At 39.4% G+C, this 19,624-nt stretch overlaps 1 protein-coding gene across 1 annotated transcript in view; it reads right to left on the bottom strand.

Moving 5' to 3' along the window:
• SCN11A (sodium voltage-gated channel alpha subunit 11) overlaps positions 1-19,624 on the bottom strand; it is a 198,131-nt gene that overhangs the window by 98,898 nt on the left and 79,609 nt on the right. Inside the window, exons 2-5 of the mRNA XM_044675509.1 lie at positions 14,793-14,960; positions 13,279-13,348; positions 4,490-4,631; positions 740-937 (exon numbers count right to left, since the gene is read on the bottom strand). Of these exons, the coding sequence (XP_044531444.1) occupies positions 740-937; positions 4,490-4,631; positions 13,279-13,348; positions 14,793-14,960 (578 nt within the window). The remainder of the gene's footprint in view (positions 1-739; positions 938-4,489; positions 4,632-13,278; positions 13,349-14,792; positions 14,961-19,624) is intronic.

Raw genomic sequence — 19,624 nt, 5'->3', positions numbered from 1 at the left:
TGAGAATACGGTGATGCGTTTCACTTTGCGATGACACACAGTTTTGTTTGCGGTCATATCTGCTCTGCTGAGACAAATCAAAGCTCACCCACGTTCTAGCAGGTGGTTTCTTGCGTGTTTATGGCTCAAAAGACCCTGACATGGTCATTTCTCTGGGAGTGGATCTCTCCTCCCTGACCGAGGCTGGCACAGGGCCTTAGTCTTTCAGTTACTAAATCCCCTCATTTTCCTCTGAGGCAAGCAGCAAATCTTTAGCAGAAAAGAAATCTAAGACCACTTCTCCCTCATTTCTACCATTCGAATCTTGGAGCTTCCTTCAATGCCACCTCCTACAGGAGGCTTCCCCTGATTCTCCCAGGTAGTGGCTTGCCCATTTGTAGCCCCCACCCCACCTCACTACTGTGCATTTTGTAGGTTTTTATTTCCTTTTGTCTATGCCTGTTGTTGCCCTCAAAAGGATGTAAACTCCTTCAGGAGGGGGTTGTCTCTTTTTCGTCCTTGAATCCCCGGTGCCTAGCAGAGCCTGGCTGATTTTCAGTCCTAAACACTTACTGATTGATAACATAGAGTGAAGTGGTCTAGCAGCGTGATGAGAGCCGGGTAGGCAGCAATAAAAACAGGAGCATAAAGCAGTTCTCTTCTCCTGACTCTGAGCCCCACGCACAGAGCCCTGAACGCTGGCCTCCACGAGATGAGCAGCATCCCCAGCATTAGCCACTCACATCCCAGTGGTACCCACCTCCTGCTCTTGCTTCAGTAGCTGCAAGGCTTCCTTGAACATTTTCTCTTTTGCTTCCGTCTCGGCCGCCACATTTTTATTCTGCTCTTCGTATGACATGGTGACAACAGCCAAGGTCAGGTTAATCAGGTAAAAGGAGCCCAGGAAGATGATGACCACAAAAAAGACCACGGCATATGGCCCGGCAACTCGCAGAGTCTGCGCAGAGCAGATGAAAGCAGAGTCTCTGCGTTGATCCTCAAAGGATTTTTTGGTCAATACAACAACTCAAAAATAAACCAAACAAACAACAACCAAACCTCAGTAAGTGCCTACTTTGGGCAGAGCGCTGTGCTCGGGGCTGAGATAAGACCAGGTCCTGTCTTCAGTGAGCCTACAGTCTATCGTCTTTTGTTTGCACCTCACAGAATAACTACAGTGCCAACCAAATAACTCTGTGCATCAGAGAAATAATAATGATGATAATAACAGTAATGATGAGGGTGATAACCAACATTTAGATGGCACCTTCTCTGTCTTTATAGAATAATTTTTTAAAGCAGAGAAAGAGCGTTACTGACTGGAGGAATGAGAGAAGTCTTCATGGAAGAAGCAGTTACTAAAGAGAGCTGGAAAGACTAAATAATCGATTTCAACAACTGACGGGGAAGAAGGAAGACTTTCCAAGTATGGCAGGATACCCCAAAACTAGGAGGTTTGTTCACGCAAAATGACAAGTAGTTTGGCCAGTGGGCCTAGAAGCACACAGTGCATGCAGGAGAATAGGATGAAATAAGACTGGAAAAGTGAAGTGGTGCAATGTGATGGTGAGCCGTGGTCACCGAGTGATGCAATTTGGACTTTACAGAGCAGGAGCCATTTAAGGGAGCTGAATAAAACAAAGTGACGACCAAATGTATGAATAAAAAAGATTCATATAAGGACATTTGGATGAAGGCTAGAAAACTGGTGCAAAGTTACCTAGATAGTCTAGACAAAATGTATGAAAGAGGAGGAGAAACACTAATAAAAGGAAGTCCAGAATGCTAAACTATATATTGGCACTAAGTATATACTTCATATTTATAAGCCCTTTTCCACCAGCATCACTCACCCCCCAAAAAACCTAGCCATACTCCACCTAATAGAGATTGGAGGTAAGCAAGAATTTGAAGCTGGGCATTAAAGTCAGTTTGTCAAATTTAGAGAAAGAAGGAATATTGGAGGCAATTTTACGGATAAAAAAACTAAGGATGGTGGAGGTTAAGTGATTTGCTCAAGGTCACAAAGGCAGTAAGCATCAGAAACAGAATCTGAACCCAGGTCCTCATGGACAAGTGGACATCCAACCTCTGGATGAATTCATTTCAGTTAAACATATTTCTTAAGCCCCTGAAACGTGCAGGGCAGTGGGTCAAAAGAAAGTATACAAGGTAAAGTAACATGATTTTTTCCATATTCTGATATTTCAGTAAGCATCCTTAAGCTGGAGAACAAGAATATTTCTCTTCGAGTCTGAAAAAACAACACTGACCATTCATTTTTTAATTTAATTTTTGAATTGAACTCAAAGCCCAAGAGAGTAACAGCTGCATCCACACAAAAAGTAAATTACCTATAAAATAGCTTTTTATACTACTTTATCCTACACATGATTTTTAAAAAATTTAATGAACAACAATTCATTTTCTCTCCCTGCCACTTGTCCCCTTGGAAAATCATTTCCTAGAACTTCTTATAAAGCTCAAGTCCAGGGAACGGTAATTTTTTAAAAATTCTCCTTTGGGGGGCAGCTGGGTGGCTCACGGATGGAGAGCCAGGCCTAGAGACAGGAGGTCCTGGGTTCAAATCTGACCTCAGACACTTCCTAGCTGTGTGAACCTGGGCAAGTCACTTGACCCCCATTGCCTAGCCCTTACCACTATTCTGCCTTAGAACCAATACACAGTATTGATTCTAAGATGGAAGGTGAGGGTTTGAAAAAAAATTCTCCTTTGCCTAACAAAGATTGAAATAAGTCTCTCTTCAGATTATATCATAGCAGATGATCTAAATGACCTAGATCCCTTCTTGCTGCTTGCTAAAGGAAAAATTTGAGACCAGTCTGGTCAGTCAGCATTTTATTGAGTGCTTACTATGTACCAGACACTGTGCTAAGCAATAGAAAGATAATCCTGCCCTCAAGGTGCTTACTTCCCTATAGGTGAAGAGAATATTATAAAAGAGAAGCTGAAAAAGGGTCAGGATACCCATGGAAATGTGCTGGTAAAGTCTAGAATGAAAAATGCTGTTCTGAATCTTTCTCAAAATGAAGCTCTGGGAAGAACTCATCAGTGAGAAAAGGGGTCCATAGGACTCACACAGAGAGGAAACTGAGGTATAGTGATGCTGTTCATGGCATCATCAAAGCCTGGTCCAAGCTTCTTGGATGAAGCAAAACTAAAAATAAGCCAGAAACCCTACAACTAGAAGGGATCAGACTGGGAGGCCAAGAGACAAAAACAAAGTTCTTCGAAAAGAATTTGGAAATGTTTAGAAAATGGCTGGGTCTTTCATGGGAGGCAGTGAGGTAGCTCAGTAGATAGAGAATCAGGCTTAGAGAAAGGAGGTTCTAGATTCAAATCTGGCCTCAGACACTTTCTAGCTATGTGACCCTGGTTCAATCACTTATCCCCCATGGCCTAGCCCACACTGCTCTTCTGCCTTAGAATCAATCTAAAATGGAAGATAAGGGTTTTTAAAAAGACAGAAAGAAAATGGCTGGCTCTTTCTTAAATAAAATTTTTATGCACCATCTTATGAGAGGCCTGTAGGTTGGCATGTGGCAAATCAAGTGATCAGTGAAAAGGAAGCAAACTGAGATTGAATCTAGCAGGAGTCTGAATCTTCAAGTTTGCCTTGTCCACTGATTCCCTTCCTTATGGCCTTCAAACATACTCAAATCTTCCCAGTCTTAAAAAAAAAAAAAAAAAAAAAAAAAAAAAAAAAAACTTTACCAGTCTGTACCAAACCTTCCAACTATCTCAGAGTCCAGAATATAGTAAGCAATTAATAAATGGTTGTTAATGGATTGACTAAATGTGATGTCTATAGTGTAGAAAGGAGAAAAGATCCAAAAGTATGAGATTATCAGTGATGTGAAATGCCAGAGATAAATTCTAAGACTGGTTAGCAATAATTTCTTACCTCCCCCTACCCTGAAGTGGGGATTTGGATCCTTAAAGAACAATGGTGATTGGGGGAGGCTAAGTGGCTCAGTGGATTGATAGCCAGGCCTAGAAACAAGATCTTGGTACTGGGTTCAAATGGGGCCTCAGTCACTTTCTAGCTGTGTGACCCTGATCAAGTCTCTTAACCACCATTGTTGAGCCCTCACCCCTCTTCTCCCTTGGAGCCAATATGCAGGATTGATTCTAAGATGGAGGTAAGGGTTTAAAAAAGAAAAAAACCATGGAGATTCCCCAATGTTTAACCTGAAAGAGTGAATAAAGTAGGTTTTACTTAACCTCAAATACTGTGTCTTGATTGTTTATTTTGGGGGGGGGGACAGAAGGGCAGGAGAAAGACAGGATTTTGAGGCCAAGAGGAACGTTGACACCTTTCAAGTAAGTCACTTGCTGAAAGTAGCCTCTTATAGTCCGCCTACCTCTAGGGAGTGATTCTCAACAGCTCATTTAAAGTCAATTGAAGTAAAGTGAAATGTCATTTTAAATTTGGCTTGAAGAAACCAGGTAAAGATTTGCACCCCACGTTTAACAGGACACTCGGTACCTGCTGATAAAGGCGTTCCCAGGAATCCTGAGTCATCACTCGGAACATGCTAAGAAAGGCCCAACCAAAATGGTCAAAGTTTGTAAAACTGTAATCAGGGCTGATCTTCGTTTTACAGCACACAAAGTCAGGGCAGCATGATCTACAGAGGGAACAAAAAAGAAAAGAGAAGGCATTATGTGGCTCATGGCTCAGTTGTCCTGGACAACAATTGTTTGGTTTTGGGGGTTTTTTCCGTCATCACTCTGGCTACTTGGGAAATGAATAAATCTGGTCATGAAAATCCTCGAGCGATTGTTCTTTATTTCCCCAGTTGTTCCAAAGTACATGATCCCCAGAGGGTCCCTGGGGTGGACCTCTTGCTCTTTTAAGTAGCCCTCTTCTCTAGTGCCTGAACTTATCCTTACATTCCTCCTCTCTTCACCTCCAGGTTCTCCTAACCCACACACCAACCACAAGCAGATTCGTTTTCCTAAAATCCTCTTGGTTTCATCAGCCCCTACACAGAAGGACCCCCAATGGGGTAGGGCTAACGGACTTCCTTCCTTCTTCTCGGAATCAATCTTAGGGCTTTCTGGAGTGAATGCTGTCGCCTCTGTCATCAAATGTGATTCTAATGTTGGGGATTTTGTGGCAGGCTGCCTAGGCAGCAGCACCTTCACAGAAGGGCACAATATTTGGGAAAATCAGGACTTTAAATTATAACCCAAAGGCCAGCCTTGCCAAGAGCACAGCATGGAGGCAGAAGAACATGAGTCTCCTTGAGTTCCACGTTGTCATCTTGTGATGTAGTCAATGAATGTAAGAGCAGTTTGCTGAGAGGGCAGTAGGAGCCGCCATGGAGAGTCACAAGTTCCTGCAGATTTCTGTCTCAGCAGGGGGAAAGGGAAGGGAGCCATCTGAATGACCTAAGAGATCTGGCAGGTCTGTATCTCTAACTGGGATAAATAATAATTAGGTGTGCATAGATTTGCAAGTAGTTCTCCCTGCTAGAAGAGAAGGAGGATGGGTGGCAGGTCCGCCTCTTTTCTCTCCAGTTTTACCAGGCAGAATTCCTCAGCAGGATGGGTGAGAAGGTCCACTGGACCAAACAAAAGAGAAAATTGCTCTGAAGAGATAGCATACAACCCAGAAGCAGGAAAGCAAAGAGTCTGAAGAATTAGATGTAGATAAAGAACTGTGGAAGAAGATTCTCTGAGTAGCTCTAGTTATTTAACAGTCTGGATCCTCAGAGGAAAAAGCAGTCAGCTTCCTTTGCTCCATGGGAGGAGAATAAGAATAATAATAGCTAGTATTTATATGGCCCTTGAGGTTTGCAAAACACTTTATTTTATTTCATGTAATCTTCATAACAGTCCTCAGAGATAGCATCCCTATTTTACAGCTGAAGAAATTGAGGCACAGAAAGCAAAGGAACTTCACTTTGCCCAGATCTCATACAGCTTTTGAATATCTGAAACAGGATTTAAACTCAGATCTTCAAGGTCATACAGCTAGTAAGTGTCTGAGGTCAGATTTAAACCCAGGATTTCCTGTCTCTAGGCCTAGGTCTCTATCCACTGAGCCACCTAGCTGCCCATCTCTTCTCCAATTTTCAAGGATTTTTCAAATATCACTGACAACAACCACATCTTTTAGTACATAGGATACTTAGTCCACCTCAGCAAGGTAACTTGAATCCACCAAAGGTAACTCCATTCTCTCTTACCATCTCCTTACCTAGCTTAAATCAACTCTAGTCACTTTTGTTCTATCATTTCCAGTGCAAACTTCATTATCCTTTGTGAGAAAGTAGAAACTAATTAAGTATTGAGGAGTCCCACCTTCTCTCTTTTGTCAGTAGTTATTCTCCCACCTACTCTAGGCAAAGGTCTTATCCCTTCACGGATCTTCCATTTCCTCCCAATATTACTAAAACTACAACAACAGCATTTGTATTACTATTGTTCTGAGCATCCCTTTCCAGGCTCTTCTCACTCTAAGCACAAGCATTCCTGACAATTCTCTTTCTGGAACCATGACAACCCAGACATGCTGCAAAGTCATCAGCTATTACCTGCCTTTGCTTCCATCTCTTGTACACTCATATTTCAAAGCTAACCTGGCTGAGCTGTATTCCAAGCAAGATATTCATGATAAAGCTCCCCGAAATACTCTACCCTTCCAGTTCTTGGTTGTCCTCAAATCCCACAAGGCCTTCCTCCATTTCATTTCAATCACCTACAGGGATGGCCACACATTGGATGGAGCTCATCATTGTCCACAGCCGCTCTGTGTCTGTCAAAGACTCTGACAGTCCTTGATGTGATCATACTATCCTATCATTTGATCTCTCCCCTCTATCTCAACCCTTCTAAACTATTCTTCAGCCTCATGATGGCTGCCAATGCCTCCACCCTTCAATCCTTCCTCAAAGCATTAGTTTTGCTCTCGCTTAATTCGCAATGTTGACCATAATAATTAACCAGTTCAACTTCACACTGTTGACTCTTCACAAAATGTTTGCCCCTTTGTCCTGTTGATGCTCATTCATCCAAACTCCAGCCCTGGATGACTGCCATCCTCTGCATCACTCAATCCTACTGACATGCAGGTGAGCAGAGCTGGAAGAAATGACAAAGATCAGCTTGTGGATGTGGACCTTCAATGAAGTAAGGCAATCTTTTTGTTCATCCTTTCTAGATTCCCTATCTCACTCTTCAGAGAGAGCGGCTATGCCAAACCTCTTTTCTCTTCAGGTATCTCCTACTTCCCCCTTCGCCCCATTCTCTCAGTTAAGGAGCCAAATTTATAATTCTAGGTTACAATAATTAACTAGTTTTAAGCCTGCACAAAATATAATAACCCCTAAGCTCCACATGGTCCCTTCTCTTTGGCATTGGGGACTTAATTCTAGAAAAACAGTTATGAGGTAGGTAATAATCTAAGCTACTAGTTGGGAAAATTCCTAATATTGAGGTAGAAGATGGATTCTTTGCCTTAGTTTACATGCATATTCTACCATTTATTTATGGAATAATTAATTTCAATAATACATAAATTGAAGAAAATTTAAAATAGTTAAAGGATCCTAGTAAATTCCTTCTATGACACAAATATGATTCTGATAACTAAATCAAAGGAGATAAAAACATTTGAACTTATTCCCCTAATTGATATTGGTGCAAAATTTTTAAATAAAATATTAACAAGGAGGCTGCAGAAATATGTCACGAAGATCAAACACTATGGCCAGGCTGGATTTATATCAGGAATGCAGGACTGGTTGAGAATTGAGAAAATTATAAACATAATTGACCATGTTAATAGCAAAAACAACAAAAATCACAGGATTATATCAATCAATGCAGAAAAAACTTTTCACAAAACATGATGGCCATTCCTATTAAAATAAATAGAAAGTATAGACAATTAAAAAAAAGGAAAGTATAATAATAAAAGGATCCTTTCTTTAAAAGATAAGTAGGATCTACCTAACCAAGAATAAACATTGTAATGGAGATAAACTAGAGGCCTTCCCAATAAGATAAGGGATGAAACAAGGATATCTGTGATCACCATTATTATTTAGTATCATACCAGAAATGCTAGCTATGACAACAAGACAATAAAAAGAAATTGAAAGAATGAGAGTAGGCCACAAGGAAGCAAAGCTATCTCTTTTCATAGTTGAAATAATGGTATATTTAGAGAATCCTAGAAAGTTAACTAAGGGCAGCTAGGCAGCACAGTGGATAAAGTGGCAGACCTAGAGTTAGGAAGAGCTGAGTTCAAATGTAGCCTCCGACACTTACTAGCTATGTGACCTTGAGCAAGTCACTTAACCTTGTTTACCTCGGTTGCCTCATCTATAAAATAAGCTGGAGATGGAAATGACAAACTGTTCTAGTATCTTTGCCTTAAAAAATCCCAAAAGGGTCATGAAGAGCTGGACATAATTGAAAATTATTGAAACATGACAAAAGAGAGTCAACTAAAAAAGTGCTCAAAACAAATAACTTTATCAAAGTTGCAGGATATTAAATAAATCCACATAAATCACCAGTATTTCTCTATATAATGAATGAGACATATCAGAAAGACATAGAAAGTATAGACCATTTATAATTATCCATTTATAATAACTTTAGACAGTATAAACTACTTGGTAATCTATCTACCAAGACATACACAGGATCTATATGAACCCAATTACAAAAACTTTTTACACGAATAAAGACAGATCAATTAGAGAAATATTAGTTGCTTGTGGGCAGGCTAAGCCAATAAAACAAATGAGAATTCTACTTAAATTAATTTACTTATTCAGTACTAAATCAATCAAACAACCAAAGTATTCTTTTATAAAATTAGAAAAAAAAATAATAACACAATTCATCTAGAGGAATAAAAGGAAAAGGATACAGGAAATCAGTGGGGGTGAGGGGAAATGAAGGAAAACAATCTGGAAGTTCAAGATCTCAAACTACTCCATAAAATGGTAATCATCAGAACAATCTGATACTGGATAGGAAATAGAGCAGTTGGTTAATGGAGTAGATTATGTACACAATTTACAAAAGAAAATGACTGCAGTAACCTAGTACTTAATAAATCCAAAGATCCCAGCTACTGAGGTAAGAACTCACTATTGAACAAACGCAGTTGGAAAAAATTGGGAAAATAGTATGACACGAACTAGGTATAGTCCAATATCTCACACACTATATACCAAGATACTCAAAATAGGTACATGATTTAGACATAAAGGGTGACATCATAAACTGGTGGAGCATGGAAGAAATTATCTTCCATATCTATTGGTAGAGAAAGAGTTTATGAGCAAACAATAGATAAGAAGCATTCACAAGAAAGAAAATGGATAATTTTGATTGTAAAGAATGGAAAAGTGTTTCCATAAATAAACCAGTGCAACTAAAATTAAGAGAAGCAAGAAACTGATGGGAAAATCTTTGCAGTAAGTTTTTCTAATAAAGATCTCATTTCTAAGCTACATAGGAAACCAAGTCAAATTTACAAACATAAAAACGATTATCCAATTGACAAATGGTCTAGGACAATAAATAGACAATTTTCAAAGAAAGAAATACAAGCTAGTCATATGAAGGGGGAGGGGGAAAGCTTGAGAAATGCAAATTAAAGCAACTCGGAAATACTACTTTATACCCATTCAAATTGACCAAGTTGGCAAAAAAAAAAAAAAAAAGGAAAATGACAAATGTTGGAGGGGCTGTGAGAAAAGAGGTACTTTGATGCTATTAGTGGAATTGTGAACTGGTCAAAACATTCTGGAAAGCAATTTGAAACTATGCCCCAAAGATTATTAAATGCACATGCCATTTGGCCAGCAGTACCACTACTAGCTCTTCACCCCCAAGGAATCAAAGAAAGAGGAAAAGGACCCAGATTTATTTTAAATATATTTATAGCAACTCATTGTGGTGATAAAGAATTGAAAACTGAGGAAATGTCCATTGATTGGAGAATGGCCAAATAAGTTATGGTATATGGAATGTGATAGACTATTATTATGATATATGAAAAGATGAAGAGGATGGTTTTAGAAAAAAACTGGTGCAAAGTGAGATGAGCAGAAGGAGAACAATTTATATGACAACAACAATATTGTAAAGAGAATAAACTTTCAAAGATTTAGTAACTCTGATCAAGACAATGACCAACCACAATAACAATGAGAATTCAGATGGTGTCAGAGCATAGATTCCAATGTCTGTTTTTCTCTTTCTTTTTCATTCTTTTTGAGACATAACTGATGCAGACTTTGTAATCTAATCTCAGAAAAGGAAATAGAATTAACTGTAAAAGAATTACCAAAGAAAAAAAACTCCTGCTCCTTATGGATTCACAGGAAAATTCTAACACATTTTTAAAAAACAATTAGTACCAATACTATACAAATTATCCTTGAAAACTGAGAAAGAAAACATTCTATCAAATGCCAATGTAGTCCTAATAAATAAACCATGAAAGGCTAAAGCACAGAAGGGAAACTATACACAAATATCCCTAATGAATAATGATTGAAAATGTAAATATAAGATCCTGCCAAACAGAACACCATAATACATCCAAGTAATCACTCATTATGACCACATTGGATTTATACCAAGGGTGGATAACAATTAATTATATGTTATTTTAGAAATAAAAATATACAAAATAACATAATTATCTCATTAAATGAGGAGAAAGTCATTGGCAAAGTACAATAGCTATTTATGCTAAAAGCTCTGTAAGTATAGACATAGAAAAATTGTTAATATCATAAAAATAAATAAAATTAAAAGCAAACCTCATATGCAATGAGAATACACTGGAAAATTTCCTAATAATTATAGGCGTAAAGCTTCAAGGATGGCCACTCTACCTATTATTGTTGTAGTTACAGAAAGGAACTAAAGGAACTAAAACTAAGGAAAGAGAAGATAAAATATTCCTCTTTGCTGATGACATAGTGATTTATTTAAATAATCCTAAAGAATCAGCATAGAATAAATGAAATGGTTACTTCAGTAAAATTTCAGGTTATAAAATAAATTCTTAAAAATCAATAGTACTGGTGTAGCTAGATGGTTTAGGGAATAGAGAACCAGGCCTAGAGATGAGAGGTCCTGAACCATCTGGCATCTGATTGTGAGAACAGGCCTAGATCCTTTTGGATCTTGGACCTTATTTGGGCCCTATCAGGCTTACACAGACTCTTTCCTTAAAATCAGCAAAGGGGGGTTTAGTGTTAGGTTTAGCCAAGAACAGGAATTGGGATTTTAGATAGTGAAGAGAGGAGTAAAGTAGGAAAATCACTCTGAAGAAATCTCTGTGAAGAGATATTTAGATCTGGGGCTTTTAGGTAGTTGGCATTAGATTAGAATTATCCAAACTTCCCTTTTTACCTTCCCTTGTTAATAAATCCAACATCCATCCCTGGTATATACTGGTCTGTATTTGTTAACTCAGGACAGGCTTTACCTGGACTGATTCTATTATCTCACAGTTAACCTAATCACATTGGCCCAGATGAATCCATTCCCCCAATTCTCTACAATTTTACAGAATTGATACACAATATTGATTCTAAGTGAGAAGTTACGGGTTTAGAAAAGAAGAAAGTTATTACCAAGTCCTTCTTGCCAAATAGTTTGATATCAGTGAAGATGACATTAAAAAAGAAACATTAATATCTACTATTTTCTCCTCTCCCTGAGGACCTTCAGACCTTTCCATCTGACCCACAGTCGAAACTTCCTCTAATGTGTTATCTGCCCCCTTAGAAGGTAAATTCCTGGGGAGTAGGGACTGTTGGACTTTTCTAATTATATCCTTAATGCTTAGATCATGGTTGTATACATAAAAAGCATTTAATAAATGCTTTATTCATTCACATATACATTATGAATATACATACATAAAAAAACACATAAAAGGTAACTTGGGGAGAAAAGCTCCAGCAGCTAGAGAAAACAGGAAACATCTCCTATAGGAAGTCTCATGAGCGGAGCCTTGAAAAAAAGTTGGGATTCTGGTTCGAGGTCTAGGAGGCAGATAGTGATGTAGCCCAAGAGCTGTCCAGAGCTAGACATATAGATATGAAATGTAACAATAAGGAGATAATTAAACTCAAGGATGTTAATGAAGTCACTGAGAGAGCAGAGAACTCAAATACCCAAATATCTGAATGGGCTGAAGAGAAGATTAAATTAAACATCAAAGGTCACAGATTTTAGGGGATCAGAGCTGCCCTGCTGTTACATATTCAAAGATGGTACAAAAATGGGCATAATGTAACTAATGTATTTTTGTATCTCCAGAATATTTGAATATTCCCTCTATTAATTCAAAATGTAATCAAGTTTCAAGTGTTTCTTTTAGGATTGGAAGCCCAATGTCAATAAAGAATGCTATAATTTATGTCCTCAAAATAATTTTGAACTCAGAAAATAAGCACCACTTAGATTAACAAACTGGACAGCTGGGAGGCACTGCAAAAAGAATGCAGGGCTTGGCATCATGAAGACCTGAGTTCAAATTCAGCCTCAGACATTTACTAGCTGTTGACCCTGGGCAAGTCAATTAACACTGTTTGCCTCAGTTTTCTCTTCTATAAAATTAGTTGGAGAAGGAAGTGGCATCCATTCCAGTATCTCTGCCAGGAAAACTCTAAATGAGGTTATAAAGAGTCAGACTTGACTGAAATGACTAAACAACAACAAATTAACAGATGAAGATATGGTTCATAGAATGACAAGCCAGAAAGTGCATTAATTCCATTTAATAAACACTGATCAAGCACCACCTAAATGTGAAGTGATGGAACTACAAGGACAAAAACAGAACAGACCCTACTCAAAAAGAGCTTCCATTCTATTATGAGATGCAATGAGCTGAAAGGTAAGTGTAACACCTGATTATTTAAAGTGGAGGGGACAGAGAGAGAGAGAGGGAGAGAGGGAGGGAAGGAGGGAGGGAGAGAGAGAGAGGGAGAGAGGGAGGGAAGGAAGGAAGGAGGGAGAGAGAGAGAGAGAGAGAGAGAGAGAGAGAGAGAGAACGAACTAACAATTACGGAGCAAAGAAGGCTTCATTATGGACAACTGAACACAAGTCACTCACAGATACAATCTAATGCCTTATGTCGGTCCTCCTTTCTGCCATATATAGTATCAAGAAGCAACACTGTGATCACACTATTTAGATGGAGACAAAAAAAAAAGTCTGCTTGGGAAAGACAACCAACCCACCCCAGAATTCCTACTGACTGAGGAGTGCTGACTTACCTGTTCCCCATCCAGGTGCCACATAATCTTACTTCAGATGAACCTTCACTTTTCTTTTCAGTGCAGTTTTCTGTAAAGGGGAATGGCATGGAGAAATGTAGAAATCACAGAATTGTCTGAGGATAATGTGAGCCCCCAAGTGTGCTCTGATTTCAAAGTGTCGAACACAGGGTAAGGAATGAAAGTGTTCATAAAAGGTGGATGAGTTGAAAGGAAAGAAGTTTGGAGGGAGGAGGGAGAGGTATAGAGTGAATGGCTGTATCCAGACACCTGCCTCAGGTCTGAGGATGTTGAGGGGGTACAGTTAGACCAAAGCCCTTCCCTCAGAGGAGAGAAAGAGGAAGAGATGTAAACAGAAACTACTAGAATGACAGAGGAGACCACTAAATGCAACCTGTCTTCCCTGTATGACCCCTCACATAGCCTCTTCATGACTGGTTTATTGAGAAGTGATTGGGTCTGTTGATTCTAGATGGGTATATTTGGAAAAGGGTTCAACTCTCTTCATCAACCTCAGAATAAAACCCCAAAGATTCAAATGTTCTCTAGCCAGAAATGGTGTTTAAAGCTCCAGGCAAACTACTACATGGACTGATTCTCTAATATTCAGGCAATAATGTGTCGGTAGGGCATATGAATCCTGTGTTCTTTGGCCATTCACGTGGTTAGAAAATTGTTAATAAAAACCACAAGAAAGATGAACTGAGCATGAGTCTTTGTTTCTGTACCTAGAAATACATCATCATCCTGATAAAATGAACAGTTGTCAGGTTTCTTCATGTCTGGAAAAGAAAGAAATACATGTAATAGAATAAATAGAAGCAAAAATTGATCTAGGACTTAACAGTCAAGTATTCTAAGGAGATTGAGGTCAGGGATTAGATAGTCTATTGGTGGGGGAGGTACAATACAAAGAAAGCTTCTGTTGAAGGGCTGATGAAAAAGCCAGAGGAGTGCCCAGTCCACACTGACTTTCATGATCCAACCAGGATGCCCTGGAGGAGCTTCAGGGGAGATTCATCAGAGACATGAGAGAGAAGAAGCAACAAGGAAGAAAAATCATGAAATAAGTGACAATACAAATGGCAAATCTTCTTAGCTGATCATCCTCCATGGGCACAGCCTTGGAGTTCTATTTTTGTGTAAGTCTTCCACTTATTGGCCAGTGCACACACAGGCATATACCCATATGCATACATCTAGACAAAACACTTCTGTCTGGAAATTCACTGATAAACTTGTTACGCAAGAACTCTAAACCAACTGGACAATATAGATAAAACCAGATAATTAAAAGTTCCAGATAAATTCCCACCTTCTATTAGGAGACCTTTCCCAATCCTTAAATCTAGTGCCTTTCCTCTTTTCAATATTCCCATCTTATCATGTGCTCACACATACTTGCTGCAGGGACTCTCTTTGAACTTTTTTGTAGCTTCAGCACATAGGACAGCGCCTGGTATATGGTAGGCACTTAATAAAAACTTATTGACTGACATGGGACAAACACTTACCGTATTCATATCTCAAACAGGTCTTCCTGATACATCTGTACCTGAGACTTCCCATGAAGAGCTGCTGAGCCACCAGAGCAAAAATGCTCAAACAAAAGACGGTCAGAATCATCACATCCACCAGTTTCTTCACTGAGCGTAGTAGGGCCCCAACAATGACCTTCAAACCTAGACAGAGAAGCTAAATCATGAGGTGGTGCTTCATGATTTCTCTAACTCCCCCCGGCTCCAGACTCAGTAAAATACCCAGCACACAGAGAAAGGTTTCAAAAATGTGTAACAAATTTCCACAAGAAGAGATGTTTCCAAGGCCTGGAGATGGAAGGTCCTAGGTTCAATTCTACCATCAGACACTTCCTGATTGTATGACCCTGGGCAAGTCATTTAATCCCCATTGCCTAGCCCTTGCCACTCTTCTGCCTTGGAACCAATACTTAGTATCAATCCTAATAGAGAAGGTAAGAATTTTTTAAACCCTTCCCTTCTTTTTTAGAATCGGTACTTTATATCTGCAGAAGAGTGATAAAGGCTAGGCAATGGGGTTTAAATGACTTGCCCAGGGTAACATAGCTAGGTAATATCTGAGGCTCATAATCTCTGGTCACTAAGTCTGGCTTTTTATTGAAGAGAAAGAGAGAGAGAGAGAGAGAGAGAGAGAGAGAGAGAGAGAGAGAGAGAGAGAGAGAGAGAGAGAGATCTATGGGACAATTTGTAACACAATGCAGGCCCACTAAGCATGTAGATGGGGACATGGACATCATTCACAGCCAAGGAACACATGGCTACAAATTTGCAGAACCAGTGGAGTGTGGGGGCTCCTTGGGCCATTAGAAACTGAGTCAGATGAAAGGGAAGCAACATGTCCAAAGGCAAAGCAGACCTAGCTGACTTCTATTCCAAAGAAAGGGAGAGAGCAGGCATCATCCATTGAAGAAACACTCCCAACTCCTTCAACTTGTCCTCAGACACCATGGTATCCAGTATCCTGTTTCCAGGTGAATGCACGCAGCATCCATACCAACAGTGGCTCATTAAATACACTGGGGAGGAAAGTGTATGGTGGGAAGAGGTAAGAGTGGGCTTCTTAAGAAGGGCTTTGAAAGCCAAACAGCGCATTCGGTATTTGATCCTAAAGGTAAGGAAGTTTATTGAGTTACATGATCAGAACTAAATTTTAGGAAAAACCGCATTAGGCTGAATGGAATATAGAGTGGAATGGGGAGAGACTTGAGGCAATCAGAACCCCCAGAAGCCATTGCCTTAGTCTAGGTGTGAGGCGATGAGGGTCTATACTAGAAGGCTGGGAGTATTAGAGAAGAAATACAGCTTCCTATCCCATAAATGAAAATTCTCTCTTAGAGATTGCCAATAAACTGAATTACTAAATCTAGTGACTTTTTCTCATTCTTCTCACCCATTCTGGAGCACTTGATGCTACTAAGATCCTATCCTCCCTAGGTTTTCATAGCACTCCTATTTGTAAGATTGTTCCTTCTTTAAAAAAAAAAGATTCACCTTTTGTCATAGAATCAATCAAATAAGTATTGGTTTCAAGGCAGAAGAGTGGTAAGGACTAGGCAATGGGGGTCAAGTGACTTGGCCAGGGTCACACAGCCAGGAAGTGTCTGAGGCCAGATTTAAACCCAGGATCTCCCATCTCTAGGCCTGGTTCTCTATTCTCTGAGCCACCCAGCTGCCCTCATGACTATTCCTTCTTATCTTTTTGGTCAGATCATTATTCATGCTCTTCTGTCATTAGTGGATATACATACATGAAGGCTCTATCTTTTTTTTTTAATCCTCACCTTCCATCTTGGAATCAATAGTGTGTATTGGTTCCAAGGCAGAAGAGCAGTAAGGGCTAGGCATTGAGGGTGAAGTAACTTGCCCAGGGTCACCCAGCTAGGAAGTGTCTGAGGTCATATTTGAACCCAGGACTTCCTGACTCTAGGCCTGGCTCTTAGTCCACTGTGTCCCCTAGCTGTCCCCCCCCCCATTTGGTTTCTAAGTCTTATCAATTCTATCTCCATATTATCTTTTAGCTCTGAAGCTGCCTCTCTTGAGCCCATGCTCTCCTGAATGGTGAGTGCCTCATCCAGCTCAAGCCATCCATCACTTAAAGCCCCAGTCATCTTTTTGGGATACCGGGCATGTAATCTTCCCCAACCTGGAAGTTGCTGGCTTTGTACCCATGATCAAATTAATCCTTGCTGCTGAAAATAGTGTCAGTCTATTTCTTATGGCTCTATTCGTCATCCCAGTGATTCACAAACTAAAGCCCTCCCCAGGCCACCACTGCCCCTGGGTTATCTTCTCAGTGCCCCCCTCTAAGCTCCTTCAGAGTAGGAAATGTCTTGCCTTAGTATCTCTATCCCTAGCATTATTGTGTAGCACTTAACACATAGCAAGTCGTTAAGGGCTTTTCCATTCCTCCATTCCTCACATCTGCTCTCTTTTCTCCACTCACACAGCTACCTCCCTCTAGCTCAGGTCCTCCTCACCTGTCATCTAGGTCTGCGGTAGCCTCTGAATTGGTCCTCCCACATCTGGTGTTTTCCTTCTCTGATGCATCCACTCAGCCAAAAAACTAATATTCCTGAAGTGCACATCTAATTGGGTTATAAATGACTCCAGAAGCTTCCTTGGCTCCCTACTGCTTCAAAGAGAGATACAAATTCCTGCCAAGCTCTTTACAACTTGACTCCAATCTCCTTTTCCAGACGGATTTCACATTATTCCCCATCGGGTCCTCTACATTCCCATTAAATTGGCTCCCTTGCTGTTGCCTATGCAGAGTACTCCAACTCCTTCCTCTGGGCCTTCACACACTGCCATGGTCCAGAAAGCTTTCCTCCTTTGCATCTGCCTTGTAAATACTTGGTTCTCTTGGAGGTTCAGCTCAAAGATCACACACATATACGTGATATACCTGATACACCAGGTCTATCTGATGCTCGTTCTTTTTTCCAAAATTACTCTGCACTCACTTTGCATAAATCTTGTATTTACTCTTCGACTCCTATGTAATTTATCCCTAATAGCTTTGAAAGTGGAGTCCAGCGATTGTTACCGTTGACTCCTGTGTAATTAGAATTGGCTCCCAGGACTTCAATTCCCAGCAATCCACTTTCCTTCTCACCTTACGTCCTGACGTAGGGAGGATATAATTTTGTGTAGCCCCCGCTTCTTGCTCTCTCTTCCCCTGATTATGTTTTATGGAGGTGGTGTGAGATGAGTGGCAGGAGAATTTGCTCACGTGGTCTTATTTTTGTTAGATAATTAGGTTTTTATTCCTTATACTCCAAGTGATTATTGATAAACTTTATAAAATTAATACTTGGAGTTAATGGACATTAATTTAAATCTTACACTCCCCAGTTCCTAATTTAGTGTTGTGTAAGTAACAAATCTTTTATGAATGATTGTTGAATTTGAAATTTACTATAAGTTATTTTTTTCCTAGATAGAGATCTCTTCTTCCTTAAATATAGTTATTGAATGTGCAAGACATTGGAGACCTTGCTCTAGATATTATAAAATAGGGATACAAAAGTGCAGAATAATAACAACAGCTGCCCTCTCCTAATTCTAGCACCTTTCAGCTGTTAATTAATGCTGTATATAGAATATAGAATAAATTCTAATAATTTATTCTGTATATAGTTTGTTTTATATATATTTGTTTGCATATTGTCTCCTTTTATTAGATCATAAGTCCCTTGAGGACGGAGACTATCTTTTGCATCTTTTTGGATCCTCTGCACTTAGCACCATGCTTGGTATATAATAGGTATTTAATAAATGCTTATAGATTGATTGAAAAGTAATATAACATATATGGTATCTTTTAAAATATATCATTATATATAATATAATGGATACTGTGTTATATTGCATATAACATATCTATTATAGATAATATGTATTATATAATATGATATAATATATAATATTATATTATACTCTAATATAATAATAAAATGATAAGAAATAACCAGCATTTATACAGTGTTTTAAGATTTGCAAAGTGCTTTACAATTACTATTTTGCTGAATCTTTACAACCCAGAGAGGTAGTTGCTATTATTACCTTCATTTTATAGTTAAGGGAACTGAGGCAAGCAGAGGTTAAGTGACATCTACCTGTGTGTGACTATGTATGTGAACCTGAATTTGACCCTGATAAAAAGGGTTAAGCAGGAAGTTTGGGGGCTCTCTGGAGTTCTACCAAGGAACTTCTGTGCTGGGGGTGGTGCTGGAAAAGCCACGTGGGTAGCTAGATTAGGCCCTTTTCTCTGTCTTTTTATCTCTTTCTCTCTTCTTTTATGTATCCAAGTAATTCTAATAAACTTTATTAAAAACTAAGCACCTGGGGAAGCTGGGTAGCTCAGTGGATTGAGAGTCAGGCCTAGAGATAGGAGGTCCTGGGTTCAAAGCCGGCCTCAGACACTTCCCAGCTGTGTGACCCTGGGCAAGTCACTTGACCCCCACTGCCCACCCTTACCACTCTTACACCTAGGAGCCAATACGCAGAAGTTAAGGGTTTAAAAAAAAACCTAGGCACCAGAATTCTAATTTTAATAAAGTATTTAATAAAATAAAATAAAAATAGACTCCAAGCATAATACTTTATCCATTAGGCCTCCTAGCTGCATCATGGTCCTCTAATAGAAGTCAGTAGACATGGGTTTTTGTCCCCATTTTGTTACTGAGAAGATGGGATTTAATAATAACAATATGCTAGCATTTATATTAAATTTGAGAAGATATATCTTCAGTGGGATAGGATAGGAAAGGAAAGGAAAGGAAAGGAAAGGAAAGGAAAGGAAAGGA

This window comes from Gracilinanus agilis, chromosome 1, assembly GCF_016433145.1.
Source record: "Gracilinanus agilis isolate LMUSP501 chromosome 1, AgileGrace, whole genome shotgun sequence".
Taxonomy (NCBI): domain Eukaryota; kingdom Metazoa; phylum Chordata; class Mammalia; order Didelphimorphia; family Didelphidae; genus Gracilinanus; species Gracilinanus agilis.
The sequence above is the reverse complement of the archived record's forward strand: the minus strand, read 5'-3'. Positions and strand labels throughout refer to the sequence as shown.